At 46.7% G+C, this 18,653-nt stretch overlaps 1 protein-coding gene across 2 annotated transcripts; it reads left to right on the top strand.

The window, feature by feature from the left end:
* Positions 1 to 261: 261 nt before the first annotated feature.
* Positions 262 to 18,197, top strand: renbp (renin binding protein). Of its 2 annotated transcripts, none has more exons than XM_056274521.1 (11): positions 262 to 611; positions 694 to 799; positions 1,519 to 1,594; positions 1,716 to 1,791; positions 5,772 to 5,950; positions 7,396 to 7,623; positions 13,172 to 13,253; positions 15,316 to 15,491; positions 17,372 to 17,503; positions 17,732 to 17,819; positions 17,977 to 18,197. In XM_056274521.1, exons 2-11 carry the CDS (start codon positions 705 to 707, stop codon positions 18,051 to 18,053), a joined length of 1,209 nt encoding a protein of 402 aa, XP_056130496.1. In that variant the 5' UTR covers positions 262 to 611; positions 694 to 704; the 3' UTR covers positions 18,054 to 18,197. The 2 variants fall into 2 exon arrangements, with proteins under 2 accessions (XP_056130496.1, XP_056130495.1); XM_056274520.1 differs by having other exon boundaries at positions 263 to 611; positions 694 to 805.
* Positions 18,198 to 18,653: the final 456 nt, after the last annotated feature.

The raw sequence follows: 18,653 nt of genomic DNA, 5'->3' as shown, positions 1-18,653 counted from the left end.
TCCGGCTGCCGCCGCTAGGGGTCGCCACAGCGGATCATCCGTTTCCATCCCTTCCTGTCCTCTGCGTCTTCCCACCTGCGTGTCCTCGAAAACAAAGGAAAGCAGACAGGAGTGCAGAATGGGAAGGTTTTTACAGTCCGGGGCGTCCAGGGGGTCGGGGTCGGGGTGGGGGTGGGGGTGGGGGTTCTACTGACAGTAGAGAGAAGTTTACTGATAAGAGTTTTTTTTTTTAAATTTGATCCCGATGGAAACGGACAGAGACGGAGTTACTCAGTGTAACACAGGCTGACCCATGTCATGGCAGGAAGTTGTGAAAGAATCAAGCTCGTCGCGGCGCAGCAGCGGACTCGGTGGGGGGAGGGGGAGGGGACGCGTGGCCGACGTATACGGCACATACTCCCTGGCGTGCACACGCGCCCGTCCTCATCTCAGCGGAGGCTGTAGCCGTAGCGCCTCGCGCAGGAGGGGGCCGGGTCAGCGTCGAGTCACGTGACCGGTCGGCAACGCGTCTCGGCGGTCTGCGGCGCGCGACACGGCGAGCGACCGGCGTCGAGGCGAGTCGAGAGACCACCGCTCCCCAGAGACCACCGCAGCCCCTGTCAGGCGCCAAGGTAAGACCGCTTCCCCCGCTCTCTCCTCCAACAGCAGTTATCACTCACACCAGCCCTATGTTGTTGTTGTTTGTTTATTTAGCGGGAGGAAACATGTCCGTGTTGAAGCTGAAGCAACACCGGCAGCTGATCGGTGAAGAGCTGGACCGCGTCGTGGCTTTCTGGCTGAAATATTCCCATGACACTCAGTACGGGTACGGCGGTCTCCCATTACACTGTACATCAAGTGAAAGAGCACACATAAACAGAAAACAGCAACACCCTTTGTAGGCTGCCTCTGGGTCAGTGTCTCTCAACCCAGTCCTCAAGGACCCCCCCCCCATCCTGCAGATTTTCATTGTAACCCTGCATAGGTAGCCCCGCTTGTACTTACTCAGCCAATCATCTCACAGCACTTAATTATGCAAGGTGTGCAAACTCTGACATTCACTGCTGAATTACTACAAACAGGCACCTATTCAGGGTTGCAAAGAAAATCTGCAGGGTAGGGCTTCCTTGAGGACTGGGTTGAGGAACACTGCTCTATGTGATGGTGTGTATTCCATACGTGTCTGTTGTATGGTGGGTGTGTCAACACCGAGCCACCATGCTGTACCGTAAACAAGTACAACCAGCCTGGTTGTGTGGCAGGAAAAGTTTGTTGACTCTGGTGTAATACAGAGCTGTGGCTATGCTGGCGTCGTGACGGGGAAACTCTTGTCGCAGCCTGAACAGTTGGAACAGACTCTGTCCGGTTCATTTCCACGATGTCCCACGCCACCGGCAGTCCGAGGCACCGTCAATGCCGATTTCAAACTATTTTCCGACTCCTAAACAAGTGTCGTAGTCTCGAGATCATGTCCTATGTGCGTTTTAAGTCTGCTTGTCAAGCTCTACGTGACCACATTCACTCTGCTTTCTGTTTTAGAGGGTTTTTCAATTGCATTGGAAGTGATGGCAAGGTCTATGATGAGCTGAAGTACGTCTGGTTGCAGGGAAGACAGGCAAGTCCCTCCATGGTGTCACCAGTGCATCAGTAACGTACATATGTGAAACAACAAAACCCACCATCAACGTATTATCTGCGGGAAGTCATATTTCATTTGAACTGTGTTGTCTTCACAGGTGTGGATGTACTGCCGCTTATACAGAACCTTAGAGCGCTTCCGTAAGCCGGAGATTCTTGAAGCAGCCAAAGCTGGTAGGTGGGACGGACGGCCTACCTCTGCCTGGGGCACATGCCTGGTAAAGCAGAATCAGAAACACTTTATTTGTCGTTTCATTTCATGCACTTGCACACATGAAATGAAACGAAACATGGTTTCCCCCCAGCCCACGGCAGTGCAACACAGAGACAAAAACACATATTCAAAAACTACAAGAACACATATATCCAAACTAACATATATATCTAAACCAAAAAACAAAAAAAAATCACTGTCCAGGAGAACGCCAGCCAGCCAGGATGACTGTCCAAACTGCTGGTCTGCATGAGCTGGAGTTCGCTTAGCCTGCCCCACTTCTGCATCCTGTCAGACTGCCCTTGGTGTTTCCTCTTCGGGTGCAGCTCTGGTCAGGGCCGTGGTCCTTGGGCCCACAGGATGCAGCAGACCAGGTTCCCTCAGCTGATCCAACGCTAGCTCTACCACCCAGACACCTCTGACACACTTCCCTGCACACCACACGACAACATTAAAAACACAGTCAAGGCTAGGTGAGGCTGCCGCCAGACTACCCTTGGTGTTATCGGAACTTGCCGGTCTGCATGGGCAAGCAGTTAGCTTAGCCTGCCCCGCTCCTGCGTCCTGTCAGACCGCCCTCTGTGTTACCTCTCTGGGCACAGCTCCAGGCAGGGCCGTGGTCCCTGGGCCCACAGCACGCAGCAGACCAAGCCCTCCCAGCCAATCCAGCGCCAGCTCTCCCAGCCATCAAACGAAGACAAACTTAGATGCAGACGTGGACAAAAACACTGCATGGACAGTACTGGGCGAGGCTGCTGCAAACGTGAATTTGCGCCGCCATCTTCCCACAATTGTCCGCACAAAGCAGTCACAATGTTTGGCCTTTAAGGTCGAGGTGTTTGTTACTGAGCATTCAGTCCACAGTGGGGAGTTACCTTACCATCATACCAATATTTACAATGATGAAATCTACAAAAATAGGACCCACGTTGGAAAAATAAACCAGAGTTATCCTTTAAGACAGGAGTCAGTAGACTTGTAAAGTACAGTTGGTGGTTAATGGCAGGGCTGGTTGTGAAGGGCTGACTATGCGCATTTGAATGTTGCGTTTTATTTCTCGTCAGAAAGCTTCCTCTGTATGCTGAACTTACTGATGATTCTGTCAGGAGTTGCAGTAAGGTGCTTTCTCTGTCTTGGTAACTAAGACAGATGAGCAGTAATGTAGGTTTACCACCTGCCGTCAGTTTGTCGAACATGACTGCCAGATGGCTTGAAGACCGCAGATTGTTTGGAGACGTGATCCCAAAGGCAAACAACCACCAGCTGCTGTCCTACGCAGTAAGGCAGCTTCTGCTCACATGAGCACTTTCACCTGTTCTCTGACAAGACCAAACTCATGGAGTTAATAATCCTTGGTCGTTATTTCAGAAGGAAAAGCAATTTTTTTTCTTACAACACTATGACCTCGTCTGTTTATAAGAAAAAGAGTGAACCATATATCTTTGTCTTTTCATCTTTTCTTTCCCTTACGTGATGTTCTGTTCAAAGACCCAGTTACTTTGATATATGTGTGAAGTCCTTCTAACCGGCTGCCAGCTCCCTCGGGATTCATTTTTGATTGCAGCGAACTCGTTCCGGAATAGAGACCAATAAAGAATCATTTCTTTAACTGTACGGTTGTGTTGAAGAAGCTGTATAATAAGTCACATGACACTGTGGCAACGCACCACACTTGTTTGTTTAGGGCGTTGTCGTGGTACATTCATAACTAAGCTGCCCCATGTCTCGTCCATGGTGCCTCCTTGACTCTGTCCTCACAACGGTTGGACAGTTAAGACTCTGGAACAGCCTGCCTCGTGGAAGTCACTCTGCAGAATGGAGAGGCTACACCTGTCAGGCATGGCTTAAAGTCAGAAACATGTTGGAGATGAAAAAGCTAGAAGAACATGCATTTATTTGACTTGTGACATTTTCATTATATGCAGTATATTCTCATGTTGTCATCTACTACTACTACTACTACTACTTTTGGCTGCTCCGTTAGGGGTCCCCACAGCGGATCATCCATTTCCATTTCTTCCTGTCCTCTGCATCTTCCTCTGTCACACCAGCCACCTGCATGTCCTCCCTCACCACATCCATAAACCTCCTCTCTGGCCTTCCTCTTCTCCTCTTCCCTGGTAGCTCCATATTCAGCATCCTTCTCCCAATATACCCAGCATCTCTCCTCCGCACATGTCCAAGCCATCTCAATCTTGCCTCTCTTACTTTGTCTCCAAACTGTCCAACCTGAGCTGTCCCTCTAATATACTCGGTTCTAATCCTGTCCTCTTTCATCACTCCCAATGAAAATTGTAACATCTTCAACTCTGCCACCTCCAGCTCCACTATCCCCACATCATCAAACCTTCTCTCTCTCTTTTTTTTTTCTTCATTCATCAGCCTCTCAAAGTACTCCTTCCACCTTCTCAACACACTCTCCTCACCACATTTCAATCTCTATCCTTCATCACCCTAACCTTCTGCACATCCTTCCCAGCTCGGTCCCTCTGTCTAGCCAATCAGTACAAGTCCTTTTCTCCTTCCTTAGTGTCTAACCTCTCATACAACTCACCATACTCCTTTTCCTTTGCCTTAGCCACCTCTCTCTTTGCTTTATGGTACATCTTCTCGAACTCGTGTCTACTTTCTTCATCTCTCTGACTATCCCACTTCTTCTTTGCCAGCCCCTTCCTCTGTATACTTTGCTTTATTTCCTCATTCTACTACCAAGTCTCCTTGTCTTCCTTCCTCTGTCCAGATGACACACCAAGTACCTTCCTAGCTGTCTCCCTCTTTATTTCTGCAGTGGTTGCCCAGCCATCTGGCAACTCTTCACTACCACCCAGTGCCTGTCTTAACTCCTCCCTGAACTCCACACAACAGTCTTCCATCTTCAACTTCCACCATTTGCTCCTTGGCTCTGCCTTCACTCTCTTCCTCTTCTTGGTCTCCAAAGTCATCCTACAGACCACCATCCGATGCTGCCTAGCTACATTCTCCCCTGTCACCACCTTGCAGTCTGCAATCCCTTTCAGATTGCGCCTTCCCTTGGGTACCCTCTCCACCACTTCATCCAACTCACTCCAGAATTCTTCCTTCTCTTCCATCTCACACCCAACTTGCAGGACATATCAATGATAACTTTCATCAATACACCTTCGATTTCCAGCTTCATGCTCATCACTCTGTCTGACACTCTCTTCATCTCCAACACACTCTTGACATACTCTTCCTTCAGAATTACCCTGTACTATCCTGAGACTTTATAGTATTACTTACCTAGAGGGAGCTCTCGGCTCCAGGTGTTTTACCTGTCCAGGTAGTCTATATAAAGAAGATGGGTGCGCCTGTTCTTTCTTAGTTTGTTGAAGCTGCCAAAGACAAGTAAAGGTAAAAAAAAGCTACTTCTGGTGTCCTGAGTCCTCACTGATTTTTTATTTTTTTTGATACACTTCTATACTCCTAGCTTATTTCTCCTCCCATTCGCACCATGGTAGAAGAGTTTGAACCCACCTCCAATATGCTCCTGGCCTTACTCCCCTTCTACCTGGTCTCTTGCATACACAGTATGCCTACCTTTCTTCTCTCCTTCATATCAGCCAGCTCTCTCCCTCTACCAGTCATAGTGCCAACATTCAAAGTTCCAACTCTCACCTCCACACTCCTACCCTTCCTCCTCTCCCGCTGCCTCTGTACATGCCTTCCCCCTCTCCTTCTGCTTCACCCAACAGTAGCATAGTTTCCACTGACACCCTGTTGGCTAACGGTACCGGTGGTGGTCATTGTTAACCTGGGCCTCGACCGATCCGATATGGAAATCTGATTTATAATAAAGATTTTACACCAGATGCCCTTCCTGACACAACTCTCCCCATTTATCCCCTGCTCGGACCGACATTGGCTTGTGCATCCCTAGTGGCTGGGTTATTCTCATATTGTCTTGCTGTTTCCATTTTAGGAGGAGCATTCCTGCAAAAGTTTGCTCGTGTTCCCAGCAGTGGTAGCCCATGGAAGTGTGCCTTCTGTTTGACAAGGGACGGAAAAGCAGTCAAAATTCAGAGGACCATCTTCAGCGAATGTTTCTACATCATGGCTATTGATGAGTTAAGCAGAGTTACTGAAGACAAAGACATGCAGGTAAATGACAGAGTAGATGTGACAGTCCAGGTCACCTGGCATTGATAGTTTGACATCTGTCTGTCTGTCTGTCTGTCTAATACGTAAAGATTCGATTTTTAATATTTGTTTTGAAATATTGGAATTTGAAAAGCTTAACCTGAATTTGCATTTTAGAAATTGAATTGAATTGCTAGAAAGTACACTTGGTCTTCATTGTATTCAGTGTAAATTTTTAACCAGAAATCCAAATTCAAACCCGGCTCTCCCACACCACGGGCGACTACGTTAACCAGTCGACTAAAGGGTCCGACCCATTCGCCAACGGGCTAGCAAGTCTAGTCATTCATGATCGTTACGCTTGTGTTGACAGACAATGCTGCAAACATGCAGAAAGCCATGTCTGAGGCAGGGCCTCTAAGTGTGGGCAGCTTCCGTCTGAAAGACCTGCGGTCCATGCTCAACCAGCACATCACACAGGAGAGTTAACTACTTTGCAGGCCTAATTAGTGACAATAAACACAATCCAAGGTTCCTGTTTAAAGCCATTGACCGGCTTGTAACCCCCGCTGTATCTGCCTCCTCCCCAATACACTGTCAACGTTTTTCTTCTTCCTTTGTGGACAAAATCAATAACATTCGATCTAATTTTAAAATTGCTAATATTTAAACTTAATGTGGCAGTGTCGCAACATTATACCACCTTTAAAACTGTAAGCATGACTTTTCTCCATCACTGTGTTTATTGTCTCTGTGTGAAAGGTGGAGGTGATGTGGTGATGTTGGACAGACAGTCAGTATTCCAGTAGAACAGTGTTGTGATATAGTTGGATGTAGGAGACAGAGAGAAACAGACAGAAACAGTTGACTCTGATTTTCTGGGACTAAAAGCCAGGTGTAGCAGGACTACAGACAAGGTGTAGCAGGACTACAAACAAGGTGTAGCAGCCATTGTGGCTGGTGTGCCGTCAGCTCAGCAGTAAACAGCTCCCACCCTTGTAAAAATGGATCCTGGGACCAAAGCTAACACAGACAGCCTGATGTATTACAAACTACATCACACTATATGGGAACACTGTTGTACAGTCATATTGGTTGTCATGGACACATCAGCATCACGTCCCAGTCTTTTTACCAACTTATACGTGTTTGCTGCTGCACCAGTGTTCATCCTACCCAGTCAAAACATCTCAACAGCGGTATACAGCAGGGTCTAAGGGCAGGATGTTGTGTTGCTGTAAAGCTCGCTGAGGCAAATTTAGTAATTTGTGATAATGGGCTATGCAAATGAAACTGACTTGACTTGACTATATGGAGACTGGAGAGTGTCTCCAACCATGGGGAAGTTAGTGTTAGTGTTAGTGTTATGGAGCCTGACTCCCCCATACACATGGAGAGCATGAACATTTATTATGGGAGAAATATCACAGATTTCAGCTGTAAACTACCTCCTTTGTTACTGGCAGGCAGAGGCAGCACAGATGATGGACCACTTGATCCACTGGGTTCGAGTTGACCCATCTGTTCTGGGCAGACCTCAGCTCCCTGGAGATCAGCCCACTAACAGCATGGCCATTCCCATGATGCTGCTGTGTCTGGTACAGCAGCTGACGGATGGGCGTGGAGCAGACGTCGCCCAGAGGTACAAGGAGATTGGCGCCTGGTCTGTGAAGAACATCCTCCAACATGTGCAGGTACATGGACACTATGGCTTTAAATTTAAAGGGCAATTTCACCCATTTTTTGACCTAATTTCCACATGTTAATCATAGTGGTGGTATCTCTATAACATGCACAATTCTTGATAATTTTGTCTATCACTGTAAACTACTATAGTGAACCGGTTTAACTCCATCATCCATTGAGCTCAGTAGATGACAGAAGAACTACAAGACTGATTGGCTGAGATGTTCGTTTTCTAATCTCTGCCATTGAGAAGTGCTCGCACAATGCATTTTTGTACATGTAGGCAAAGTGGAACAGCTCTCTTGTCAGGAGAACGTTGATTTCTCTGTCAGCATGAATTGCAGGGAAGTGGGTATCATTTTTTAAAGACCAGATAGACCACCAGCACTTACTTGATGTTGATAATTGGCGTCTAAACTTCCCTTAAACATTTATACAGATACTTGTTCATCGAAGCAATTTCATTTGATGAAGATCCATTTTTATTGCACAGATAATTCTGATAAATCATTGCTAGCCAGCTATTGTGTCTTACCTCAGAGATAGTTTGCTGTCCTTTGTTTTAGTTGAATGACAAAGAAGCTCATCATTTAGTTATAATTGTAAGTAAATATACACTCACTGGCCACTTTATTAGGTATACCTTGCTAGTACCGGGTTGGACCCCCTTTTGCCTTCAGAACTGCCTTAATCCTTCGTGGCATAGATTCAACAAGGTACTGGAAACATTCCTCAGAGAGTTTGGTCCATATTGACATGATAGCATCACGCAGTTGCTGCAGATTTGTCGGCTGCACATCCATGATGCGAATCTCCCGGTCCACCACATCCCAAAGGTGCTCTATTGGATTGAGATCTGGTGACTGTGGAGGCCATTTGAGTACAGTGAACTCATTGTCATGTTCAAGAAACCAGTCTGAGATGATTAGAGCTTTATGACATGGCGCGTTATCCTACTGGAAGTAGCCATCAGAAGATGGGAACACTGTGGTCATAAAGGGATGGACATGGTCAGCAACAATACTCAGGTAGGCTGTGGCGTTGACACGATGCTCAGTTGGTACTAAGGGGCCCAAAGTGTGCCAAGAAAATATCCCCCACACCATTACACCACCACCAGCAGCAGCCTGAACCGTTGATACAAGGCAGGATGGATCCATGCTTTCATGTTGTCGACGCCAAATTCTGACCCTACCATCCGAATGTCGCAGCAGAAATCGAGACTCATCAGACCAGGCAACGTTTTTCCAATCTTCTATTGTCCAATTTTGGTGAGCCTGTGCGAATTGTCGCCTCATTTTCCTGTTCTTAGCTGACAGGAGTGGCACCCGGTGTGGTCTTCTGCTGCTGTAGCCCATCTGCCTCAAGGTTCGACGTGTTGTGTGTTCAGAGATGCTCTTCTGCATACCTCGGTTGTAATGAGTGGTTATTTGAGTTACTGTTGCCTTTCTATCAGCTCGAACCAGTCTGGCCATTCTCCTCTGACCTCTGGCATCAACAAGGCATTTTCGCCCACAGAACTGCCGCTCACTGGATATTTTCTCTTTTTCGGACCATTCTCTGTAAACCCTAGAGATGGTTGTGCGTGAAAATCCCAGTAGATCAGCAGTTTCTGAAATACTCAGACCAGCCCGTCTGGCACCAACAACCATGCCACGTTCAAAGTCACTTAAATCACCTTTCGTCCCCATTCTGATGCTCGGTTTGAACTGCAGCAGATTGTCTTGACCATGTCTACATGCCTAAATGCATTGAGTTGCTGCCATGTGATTGGCTGATTAGAAATTTGCGTTAACGAGCAGTTGGACAGGTGCGCCTAATAAAGTGGCCGGTGAGTGTATATTGACAATGATTGATTGGATTTCATTCATGATGAAGCTGATGATGAATACTGTGGTAATGCCGATGTTAATCCACTCTCCTTTGAATGTCTGCATCACCACTGAAGCCTTCATCACATGTGATCAGATTATAGCTTTACGTTGAACTCTGTTTCTGCAGTTTAAAGTTTAACTCATTGCACGGTGGCCCAGTGGTTATCACTGTTCTTCACAGCAAGAAGGTCCTGGGTTCAAACCCCAGGCCATCTGTCCCAGGTCCTATCTGTGTGGAGTTTGCATGTTCTCCCCGTGTCTGCATGGGTTTCCTCCGGCTGCTCCGGTTTCCTCCTACCATCAAAAAGACATGCATATTAGGGTTAATACTCCTGTCTGTGCCCCTGAGCAAGGCAATGGGAAGAAGAACTGGAGTTGGTCCCCGGGTGCTGCAGCTGCCCACTGCTCCTATACAATAGGATGGGTTACATGCAGAGAACACATTCGTCGTCAGAATACAATGACAAAATAAAGTGGCTTTCTTCGTCTTTCTTCGTGTGTGAAATAAACACCTGTACAACAGTCCTAGTAATGGACAATGGGAATATGCACCATTGTCAATTATTAACACCCAGGTAGTACCCAGTGGGATCCACCTTTGACTGGAGTACAACGTGACTTGCCAAGATCATTTGAACCATGAATTCCAGAGAGGGGTAGAGATGTTCAGAAGACTTCATAGACTCAATGGTGTCATGTAGTTCTTGCTGATTTTTCAGTGGCGCAGTCATCTTGCAGATTTTGTTTCACCTCCTGCCAAAGGTGCTCCACAGGTTTATCTCTTTGAACTGTTCAGACAGTTAGACTAAACTTCAGTAACAGTGCCTGTTTCTTGATCCATCCATCCATCCATCCATCCCTCCATCATCCAAACGGAGCCTATCCCAGCAGTCATTGGGCGGCAGGCAGGGAGACATCCTGGACAGGCCGCCAGACCATCACAGGGCTGACAAACACACACACACACACACACACACACACACACACACACACACACACACACACACACACACACACACACACACACACACACACACACATACACCAAGGGACAATTTAGTATGGCCGATACACCTGACCTACATGTCTTTGGACTGTGGGAGGAAACCGCAGCACCTGGAGGAAACCCACACAGAGGACGGCCTGGGACGACCCCCAAGGTTGGACAACCCCAAGGCTCGAACTGAGAACCTTCTCGCTGTGAGGCGACCGTGCTAACCACTGCGCCACCGTGCCGCTGGATCCACCAGGAGATGAAACATACTTTATGACGAGGAGTTGGTCCCTGCTTGTGTAATGCTCACATGTTAAGGACCCTAACGTGTGCCAGAAAGCATTCCCTATACGTTACAGCAGAAAACATGTATATCATTAATTTATACTGTACCATTATAACAATACCATCCACCCTGGGCTTCATCAGGCCAGGAGAAGTGTTTTCTGCCCTCACTGATCAACATTTAACAAGCCCACTGAATCTTCCTCCTATTATTCTTGGGTAATAATGTAGGAGTTAAGCTTTTGCTGACTTGGTAGAAGTGGCGATGATATGAGCTGTGGTCAGCAGAGTTCAGGATGTGTCAGCACAACTGGTACTTCTCATTTCCTGTTGAAACCAAGAGATTTCTGCTCCATGTGTCCGGTTTGGCTGCGGGATTTATGGCTTGTGAAGTAGCTGGTGTTCGTAGGAGTAATAATTCATTTCCCTTCCCTCAGGCTCACTCAGCGTTGGCGAAAATTATTTTGTCAAGTTTTTCAAACTCAGTCAGGCATAAACACTAAGCCTCTAAACTCAAGTCAGTAGTCGCTCCCTTTCAGATCACCTCTGAAAACTGGGAACAGACTTTCTGTTCTTGTCCAGAGTTCCTGATACTCAACATGCGAATGGGAATCCTTCCCAGAAAGAAACAGAGGACAGTTTGCGAGCACCCTGATATGTTGAGTCTAGCCTGGACTTGAGAAAATGGCAAAATTCACAGGGGGCTTCACATGTGGAGCTTCTACTGTCTGAGCATTAGTGCCAGGTACAACTTAAAGGATTGTAATTGTATTGTAAAGTGTAATTGTGTCCATTTTTTTTACAACCTGGGTCTTACGTTCATAGTTTTGTCCATCATAACAGTTATCTTATTTTGCTCACTGCCTTCATTTAGTACAGTTTGGACACAGGACCACCACTGGACTGAGCTTTACATCAGTGTCTTATGGGACAACTGGACAGGAGTGTCAGACATGTTTCAACAAGTCCAATTTAACCCAATCACCTAAACCACATATTTGGAAGTGCAAGTTAAAGTTATGATGTGAGCTGTCCAATATGATCAATGGCGGATGACACTGCTGATTCATTTCCTGCTTCCCCCTGCAGGAAGTAGCTGCCTATACTTACTGTATGTGGTAGTAACCGCCCATAAACTAGCCGGCCAGCACAATAGAGAAGTCATAGATAATGGACAGTCATGGACACAGTCTGACTGACACACTAGGGGGCGGTGTTGTTTAAAGACTCCTGTTCATTTGTCCCATAAGAAGACATCGTTGTAAAGCTGAGTCCAGTGGTGGTCCATGTCCAACATCTACTGAATGAAGCCGGTGAGTAAAATGACATCATAACTGATATGTATGATGGAAAAAAACTATGAAAATAAGACCCAGGTGGGAGAAAAACTGAATTGTCGGTTACGCTTTACATGAAGTGCATGTAATGTGTTAGCTAATAGGTAATAAGGCCTGTATAAGTCCTTATAAAATGCTTATTAACACTATTTTGTGTTAATAAACACATTTCGGCCACTAAGTGGCGCTTGTGAAATATGCAACGCCTACTTTTCCACACTCGTCTGAGGTTGTAAATCCAATCTGCATAAAACTTTGGGTCCTTAGATACACGTTGCATCCAAGGACCCTGCTGATTAAAGTGTATTAACAGAATTTTGGGGGGTGCCCCGGTGGCTCACCTGGTAGAGGGGTACCATATAAGACTGAGTCCTTACCGCAGCGGCCTGGGTTTGAATCCGGCCCGGGCCCTTTGCTGCATGTCATCCCCTCTCTCTCCCCCCTCTAGGAAAATGCCAAAAAACTAATCTACCAAAAAAAAAAAAAAAGATTGTTTTTGATAGTCCACAAAATGCAAATGTTAATACTTATTAGGGCCTTGTTGTCTATCAATTAATGCATATTATAGTCTTATTAACAGATAATAATGTTAGTAAGCATCTTATAAGGACTTATAACAGCCTTATTAACTAACGCTTATTACATGAAGTTAATGTAAAGTGTTACTGAACCTGCCTCTGACGCTAGTTAGCAGGCTTTTAAAAGAACATTGTCTTCATGAAAGCTGAAGTTGTTTGTTACTTCTCCCTCTTAATCATTTACACCTCTGAATGGTTTTGTGTGACCTTTTGACACAAAGGAGATGGTGCGATGTCACGGGACCTGATGTCTCCGTTCTGGATCAGAGTTGTGTCACTTTTACAGTCAGACAAAACACCAACATGCCGACCTTTACACCCATGAAGTGTGAAACCAACATGTTTGTTTGTTAAAACCAAATGTGTGTGTGTGTGTGTGTGTGTGTGTGTGTGTGTGTGCATGCACAAATGTGCATGTATATGTGCGTGCATGTGCATTTTGTGCGTGTGTGTGTTTTGTGCATGCGTGCGCATGTTGATCGTGGCAGAGAGGCGGCACAGCTGTACTGGAGAACGTGTCAGTGGAGGGAGGAGAGCTGGCTGGATGTCAGGGCCGGTTACAGAACCCAGGTACCTAGCATTCAAATTCCGCTGATTTCTAATCTCACTTTGTCTTATGAACTGAACTGTTTACTGATATTCAGTATTCATTCATTCATCTTCATTCATTCGCCATCTTCTCCGGGGTTGGGTCGTGGTGGCAGCAAGCAAAGTAAGACACTCCAGATGTCCTTCTCAACAGCAATGCCCTCAAGCTCCTCCTGGGGGATCCCAGGCCAGATTGGACATGTAGTCCCTCCAGCGAGTTCTGTGTCTACTCCGGGGTCTCCTCCCAGTTGGCCGTGCCTGGTAAACCTCCAACGGAAGGTGCCCAGGAGGTATCCTAATCAGATGCCCGAACCACCTCAACTTGCTCCCTTTGATGCAAATGAGCAGCGGCTCTACTCCGAGCTCCCTCCGGATGTCCGAGCTCCTCACCCTATCTCTAAGGCTGAGCCCAGACACCCTACGGAGGAAACTCATTTCAGCCGCTTGTATCCATGATCTCAACCGTTCGGTCACTACCCAAAGCTCATGACCATAGGTGAGGGTTGGAACAAAGATTGACTGGTAAATTGAGAGCTTTGCCTTCCAGCTCAGCTCCCTCTTCACCACGACGGTCTGGTACAATGTCCGCATTACTGCTGATGCTGCACCAATCCGCCTATCAGTCTCCTGCTCCATCCTACCCTCACTTGTGAACAAGACCCAAAGATACTTGAACTCCTTCACTTGAGGCAACAACTCATCCCCAACCCGGAGGGAGCAATCCACCATTTTCCGGTAGAGAACCATGGTCTCAGACCTGGAGGTGCTGACTCTTATCGTGATCATTTCACACTCAGCTGCAAACCGCCCTGTGTGCTGGAGGTCGTGTCCTGATGAAGCCAACAAAACCACATCATCTGCAAAGAGCAGAGATGCAATTCTGAGGTTCCCAAAATGGACGCACTCCTCACCTTGGCTGCGCCTTGAGATCCTGTCCATGAATATCACAAACAGAATCGGAGTAATGAGTCCAGCCCCTCTCCAGGAATTTGGTACCAGAGGCCATGCAATGTGTGGAGGTGAGCCCAACTATATCTAGTTGGTACCGCTCCACCTCCTGCCCCAGCTCAGGCTCCTTCCCTGCCAGGGAGGTGACTGTCCACGTCCCGAGGACCAATCTGCGATGCCGGGAGTCGGCACGCCCCAGTCCCCTCTTTGGCTTGCCGCCTGGCCTGCATTGCACCCTACCCCAATGCTCATCCCCTCGTGTGGTGGGTCCACGGGCTGGTGGCTCCGTGTTGTTTTTTTGGGCTGGGCCTGGCCGGGCTCCATGGGCCAAGACCCGGCCACCTGATGCTCGCCAGCGAGCTCCCTTCCCAGGTCTGGCTCCAGGAGGGGGCCCGGGTTTCCCTTTTCCGGGTGAGGTGCTGTAACTCTGCTGGTGTCTCTTGGGAATCGCTCTTAGTCTGGCCCCTCCCCTTGGACCAATTTGCCTTGGGAGACCCTACCGGGACTATTGTCCCTGACAACACAGCTCCCAGGATCACCAGGACACACAAACCCCTCCACCACGTTAAGGTGGCGATTCTCGGAGGGCTGATATTCAGTGATCAGGGCAAAATATACAAAAACTAGATGAGCATTCAAGTTTTCCAGGTGAGGGATTGAGCGAGGTTGAAGAAGGTCCCTCCCTACTCGTTTACTTGTAGTTTATCTTCTCAGATGATTCTCTCCGTCCCGCCTTCTCTCTCCTGACATGTTCTTTGTTATTCATGTTGTTCTTGTCCTTTCAGTGTTGTCTATTGGTAATGCTATTATGTGATGAGTGTTATTATTTGTACACATGAAACGGACTCATTGACTGCGTGTGTATATGCATGATATCTGCTCTAAACATCTCCTGAAGGAACAGCACAACAGAAGAGACTAAACACATATACAACAAATATCAAACATAAATGAAGAACACAAAGTTGCACAAAGTGTAACAAGAATGACTTTGGTTGAATTTGGAGGTTGTGACAAAATTCTGCACTGGTTCCCAAACGTCTACTTGAGCGGTTTGCTTCTTGATGTTTCCTTCCATGGGCCTGCGGGGGAGCAGGGCATGCCCTGGAAGCAGGCTGGTTCCTGCTCCAGTATGCTGCCGACCACGGAGACGAGGCGCTGAGAAACACGGCCATCAGCAAGTTCATTGAGCTGCCTTATCACTGTGGCTGGGACAAGCAGCATGGTGGCCTCTTCTACTTCCTGGATGTGGACGGCTACTGTCCCACACAGGTACCGTCATCTGTATCGTGGGCTGTGCGTGTGTGTGTGTGTGTGTGTGTGTGTGTGTGTGTGTGTGTGTGTGTGTGTGTGTGTGTTAAAAATAAGTGCAGGCCGTCCGGGTAGCGTGGTGGTCTATTCCGTTGCCTATTAACATGGGGATCGCTGGTTTGATTCCCCATGTTACCTCGGGCTTGGTTGGACGTCCCTACAGACACAATGGGCCGTGTCTGCAGGTGGGAAGCCGGATGTGGGTATGTGTCCTGGTCACTGCACTAGCGCCTCCTCTGGTCGGTCGGGGTGCCTGTTTGGGGGGGGGGGGACAGTGTGATCCTCCCACGCGCTAAGCCCCCCTGGTGAAACTCCTCACTGTCCGGTGAAAAGAAGCGGCTGGCAACTCCATATGTATTAGAGGAGGCATGTGGTAGTCTGCAGCCCTCCCCGGATCGGCAGAGGGGGTGGAGCAGCGACCGGGACAGCTCAGAAGAGTGGGGTAATTGGCCAGATACAACTGGGGGGGAAAAAATCCCCCCAAAAAAAAAAGTGCACCATGCATCAATTTAAAAATGTTTTATTTATTCACAACTCATTTAGGGGAAGCAGTGAATTGAGTTTAAAGTGATTTCCAGTGATTGTTAACGTGCTTAGTTATCGCTGTGACAACACAGTGACAGTGCAGTACACGTGTAAGACTCATCCCATCAAGCAGGGCGGCGGCAGCATCATGCTAAGAGAAGGAGGGACTGGGGGGATGGAGCAGAATACAGGAAAATTTATGACGAGAACCTGTTTCAATCAGCAAGGGATCTGCCCTAAGGACCTAAAATCATGTTCCAGCAGAACAATGAGCCAAAGAACACAGCAAAAACCTCTAAGGAATGTCTTTAAGAAGAATGTTAATATTCCCCAACGACCCAGCATAGGGCCCAAGCTTCAGTCCCATTGAAAAACTCTGGTATGACTTGAAATCACTTTAATTTCCACAAACTGTAGTTTTGTCACTTTATTTATTTATCTATCTATCTATCTATCTATCTATCTATCTATCTATCTATCTATCTATCTATCTATCTATCTATCTATCTATCTATCTATCTATCTATCTATCTATCTATCTATTTATTTATTTTGTTTTAACTTCATGTCTTTGTCATGGGGTGTTTGTTCTGGCTAAATTCCCCTGGCTGCCGCCAGGGGGCAACATTGTTCTTTTCATGTTCTTTTCATTGTATTCCTGTCTGCCCATTACAGTGTACACTGCCGGCACGTTGAACTATCGCCTTGCTCTCGTCATTATACTGACGTCACGTTACGTTGGGGTACTACAGTACCGTCACATAGTGAAGGTAACAGTCATATTCTTCAGCTTTTTTGAGGCTGAAGTGACGCCTAAGCGCTTCATCGCTAGCGATGCCTGCCACGCTGTACTGATGTGCGTTTGGCAAATAAAACAACCTTGAACTTGACTTGAATTTGCTGTCCACCACTACTATCTATCTAATTGTCTTGATATACTATCTATCTAATTGTCTTGATATACTATCTATCTAATTGTCTTTATAAGTTCGTAGAGGTGGATGGATTTTGAATGGGGTTGGGCAAAAATTCCAAAATCTAAACGTACAAAGCTCATAAAGACCCAAGACCACTCAGGGCTGTAACTGCTGCCAAAGGCCTTTCTGTATGGGCCAAGTGCCTGAATTGTGTGTGTGTGTGTGTGTGTGTGTGTGTGTGTGTGTGTGTGTGTGTGTGTGTGTGTGTGTGTGTGTGTGTGTGTGTGTGTGTGTGTTTATATTCATATTGTATGTACACACATGAGAACTGTTCTTTAGTCTAAACTGATCATACTGATTATTAAGCTGATCGTGTAATAGCCAGTTTGATTTAAACAGCTGGAGTGGAATATGAAGCTTTGGTGGCCCCATTGTGAGGCCCTCATCGCCTTCCTGATGGCCTACAGTCAGAGCAGGAGCCCGGCTCATCTGGACGTGTTCTCTGAGGTGTATGACTACACTATCAGCCATGTGAGTGAACTACAATGTCGGCCAAGAGCAGAATAAAAATAAAAAAACTACATGCCCCTGAATTTATTCAACAGGAAATAACATGCAACATTGGTCTTTCCCTGTTTTTCCTATCGTCATTGTTACCTAGCATTCAACACTAGTTTTCTACATGTAGAGATTACTTAAAAGTGGCCTATGTGCACGTGTTGTGTAGCCCCGTCATAGTCTGTGCCTGTTTGTGTGCAGTTTTCTGATGCTGAAAACGGCGAGTGGTTTGGCTATTTGACACAAGAAGGCAAAGTCACACTGGATTTTAAAGGGGGCCCGTTCAAAGGTAGGAACATGGAGGAGACGTGTTCAGCCTCAGCCAAACAAAGGACAAATAGAAACCAGCGTGAGACGACAGCTGCTTGGGAGCACACTGGCCTCCTCTCAGCTGTCCTACGAAACGAAGATGACCAACTTGATCTGTGTCGCTCTCTTTCTTGTAGGGTTCTTTCATGTCCCCCGTTGCCTGCTTATGTGTGAGCAGATTCTGGAAGGCCTGCTGCAGAAACACGACTCCTAAACCAGCTTCATACGTCCCAGGATCACAGGACATGTTCAGATATTCATGGGCATTTAAACCATGACATATAAGCGTTGTTTCAAAATGAAAAGCCGTGATGGGTATTGTTTCATATATATCTTAATGGATAGAAAAAATATTATTTATGAGATTCTTGATTGTAAACCCTGGACCAAAATGTTCTTTATTTTTAATTGTATCTCTGATTGTCATAATCTGTGTTACAAGAGCATAACTTTGCAGTCACCTTTTACTATCAGTAAAATTCTCTTGACTCACAACTGATTTTTGAATTGCAGGTGTGTTGTTGTGTAGAGAGGCTTCGAGATATTCCAATAAAGAAATACTGTTTTTTCCCTTTCTAGTGGGGCCTAATGCATCAGCTTAGGGTTTTATTCTGGGAGTCTCTCCTGTGGATTGTTCCATTGGTTCATTTGGCTCCGACCCATCGCTCACACCAAAAGCACCATGAGCAGCCGGCAGTCGTTCATTTTCTGTGAGAGCTAGTGATGAGGAGCAGCATGTTACACCCAGAGTTTCAATTTGAACTTGCACTGATTTTTTTTCAAATTAGTGATGACACTAAAGAAGGGGACGGCA

The sequence above is a fragment of the Lampris incognitus genome, chromosome 2, assembly GCF_029633865.1.
Source record: "Lampris incognitus isolate fLamInc1 chromosome 2, fLamInc1.hap2, whole genome shotgun sequence".
Taxonomy (NCBI): domain Eukaryota; kingdom Metazoa; phylum Chordata; class Actinopteri; order Lampriformes; family Lampridae; genus Lampris; species Lampris incognitus.
This window is presented reverse-complemented; position numbering and strand designations above follow the sequence as displayed.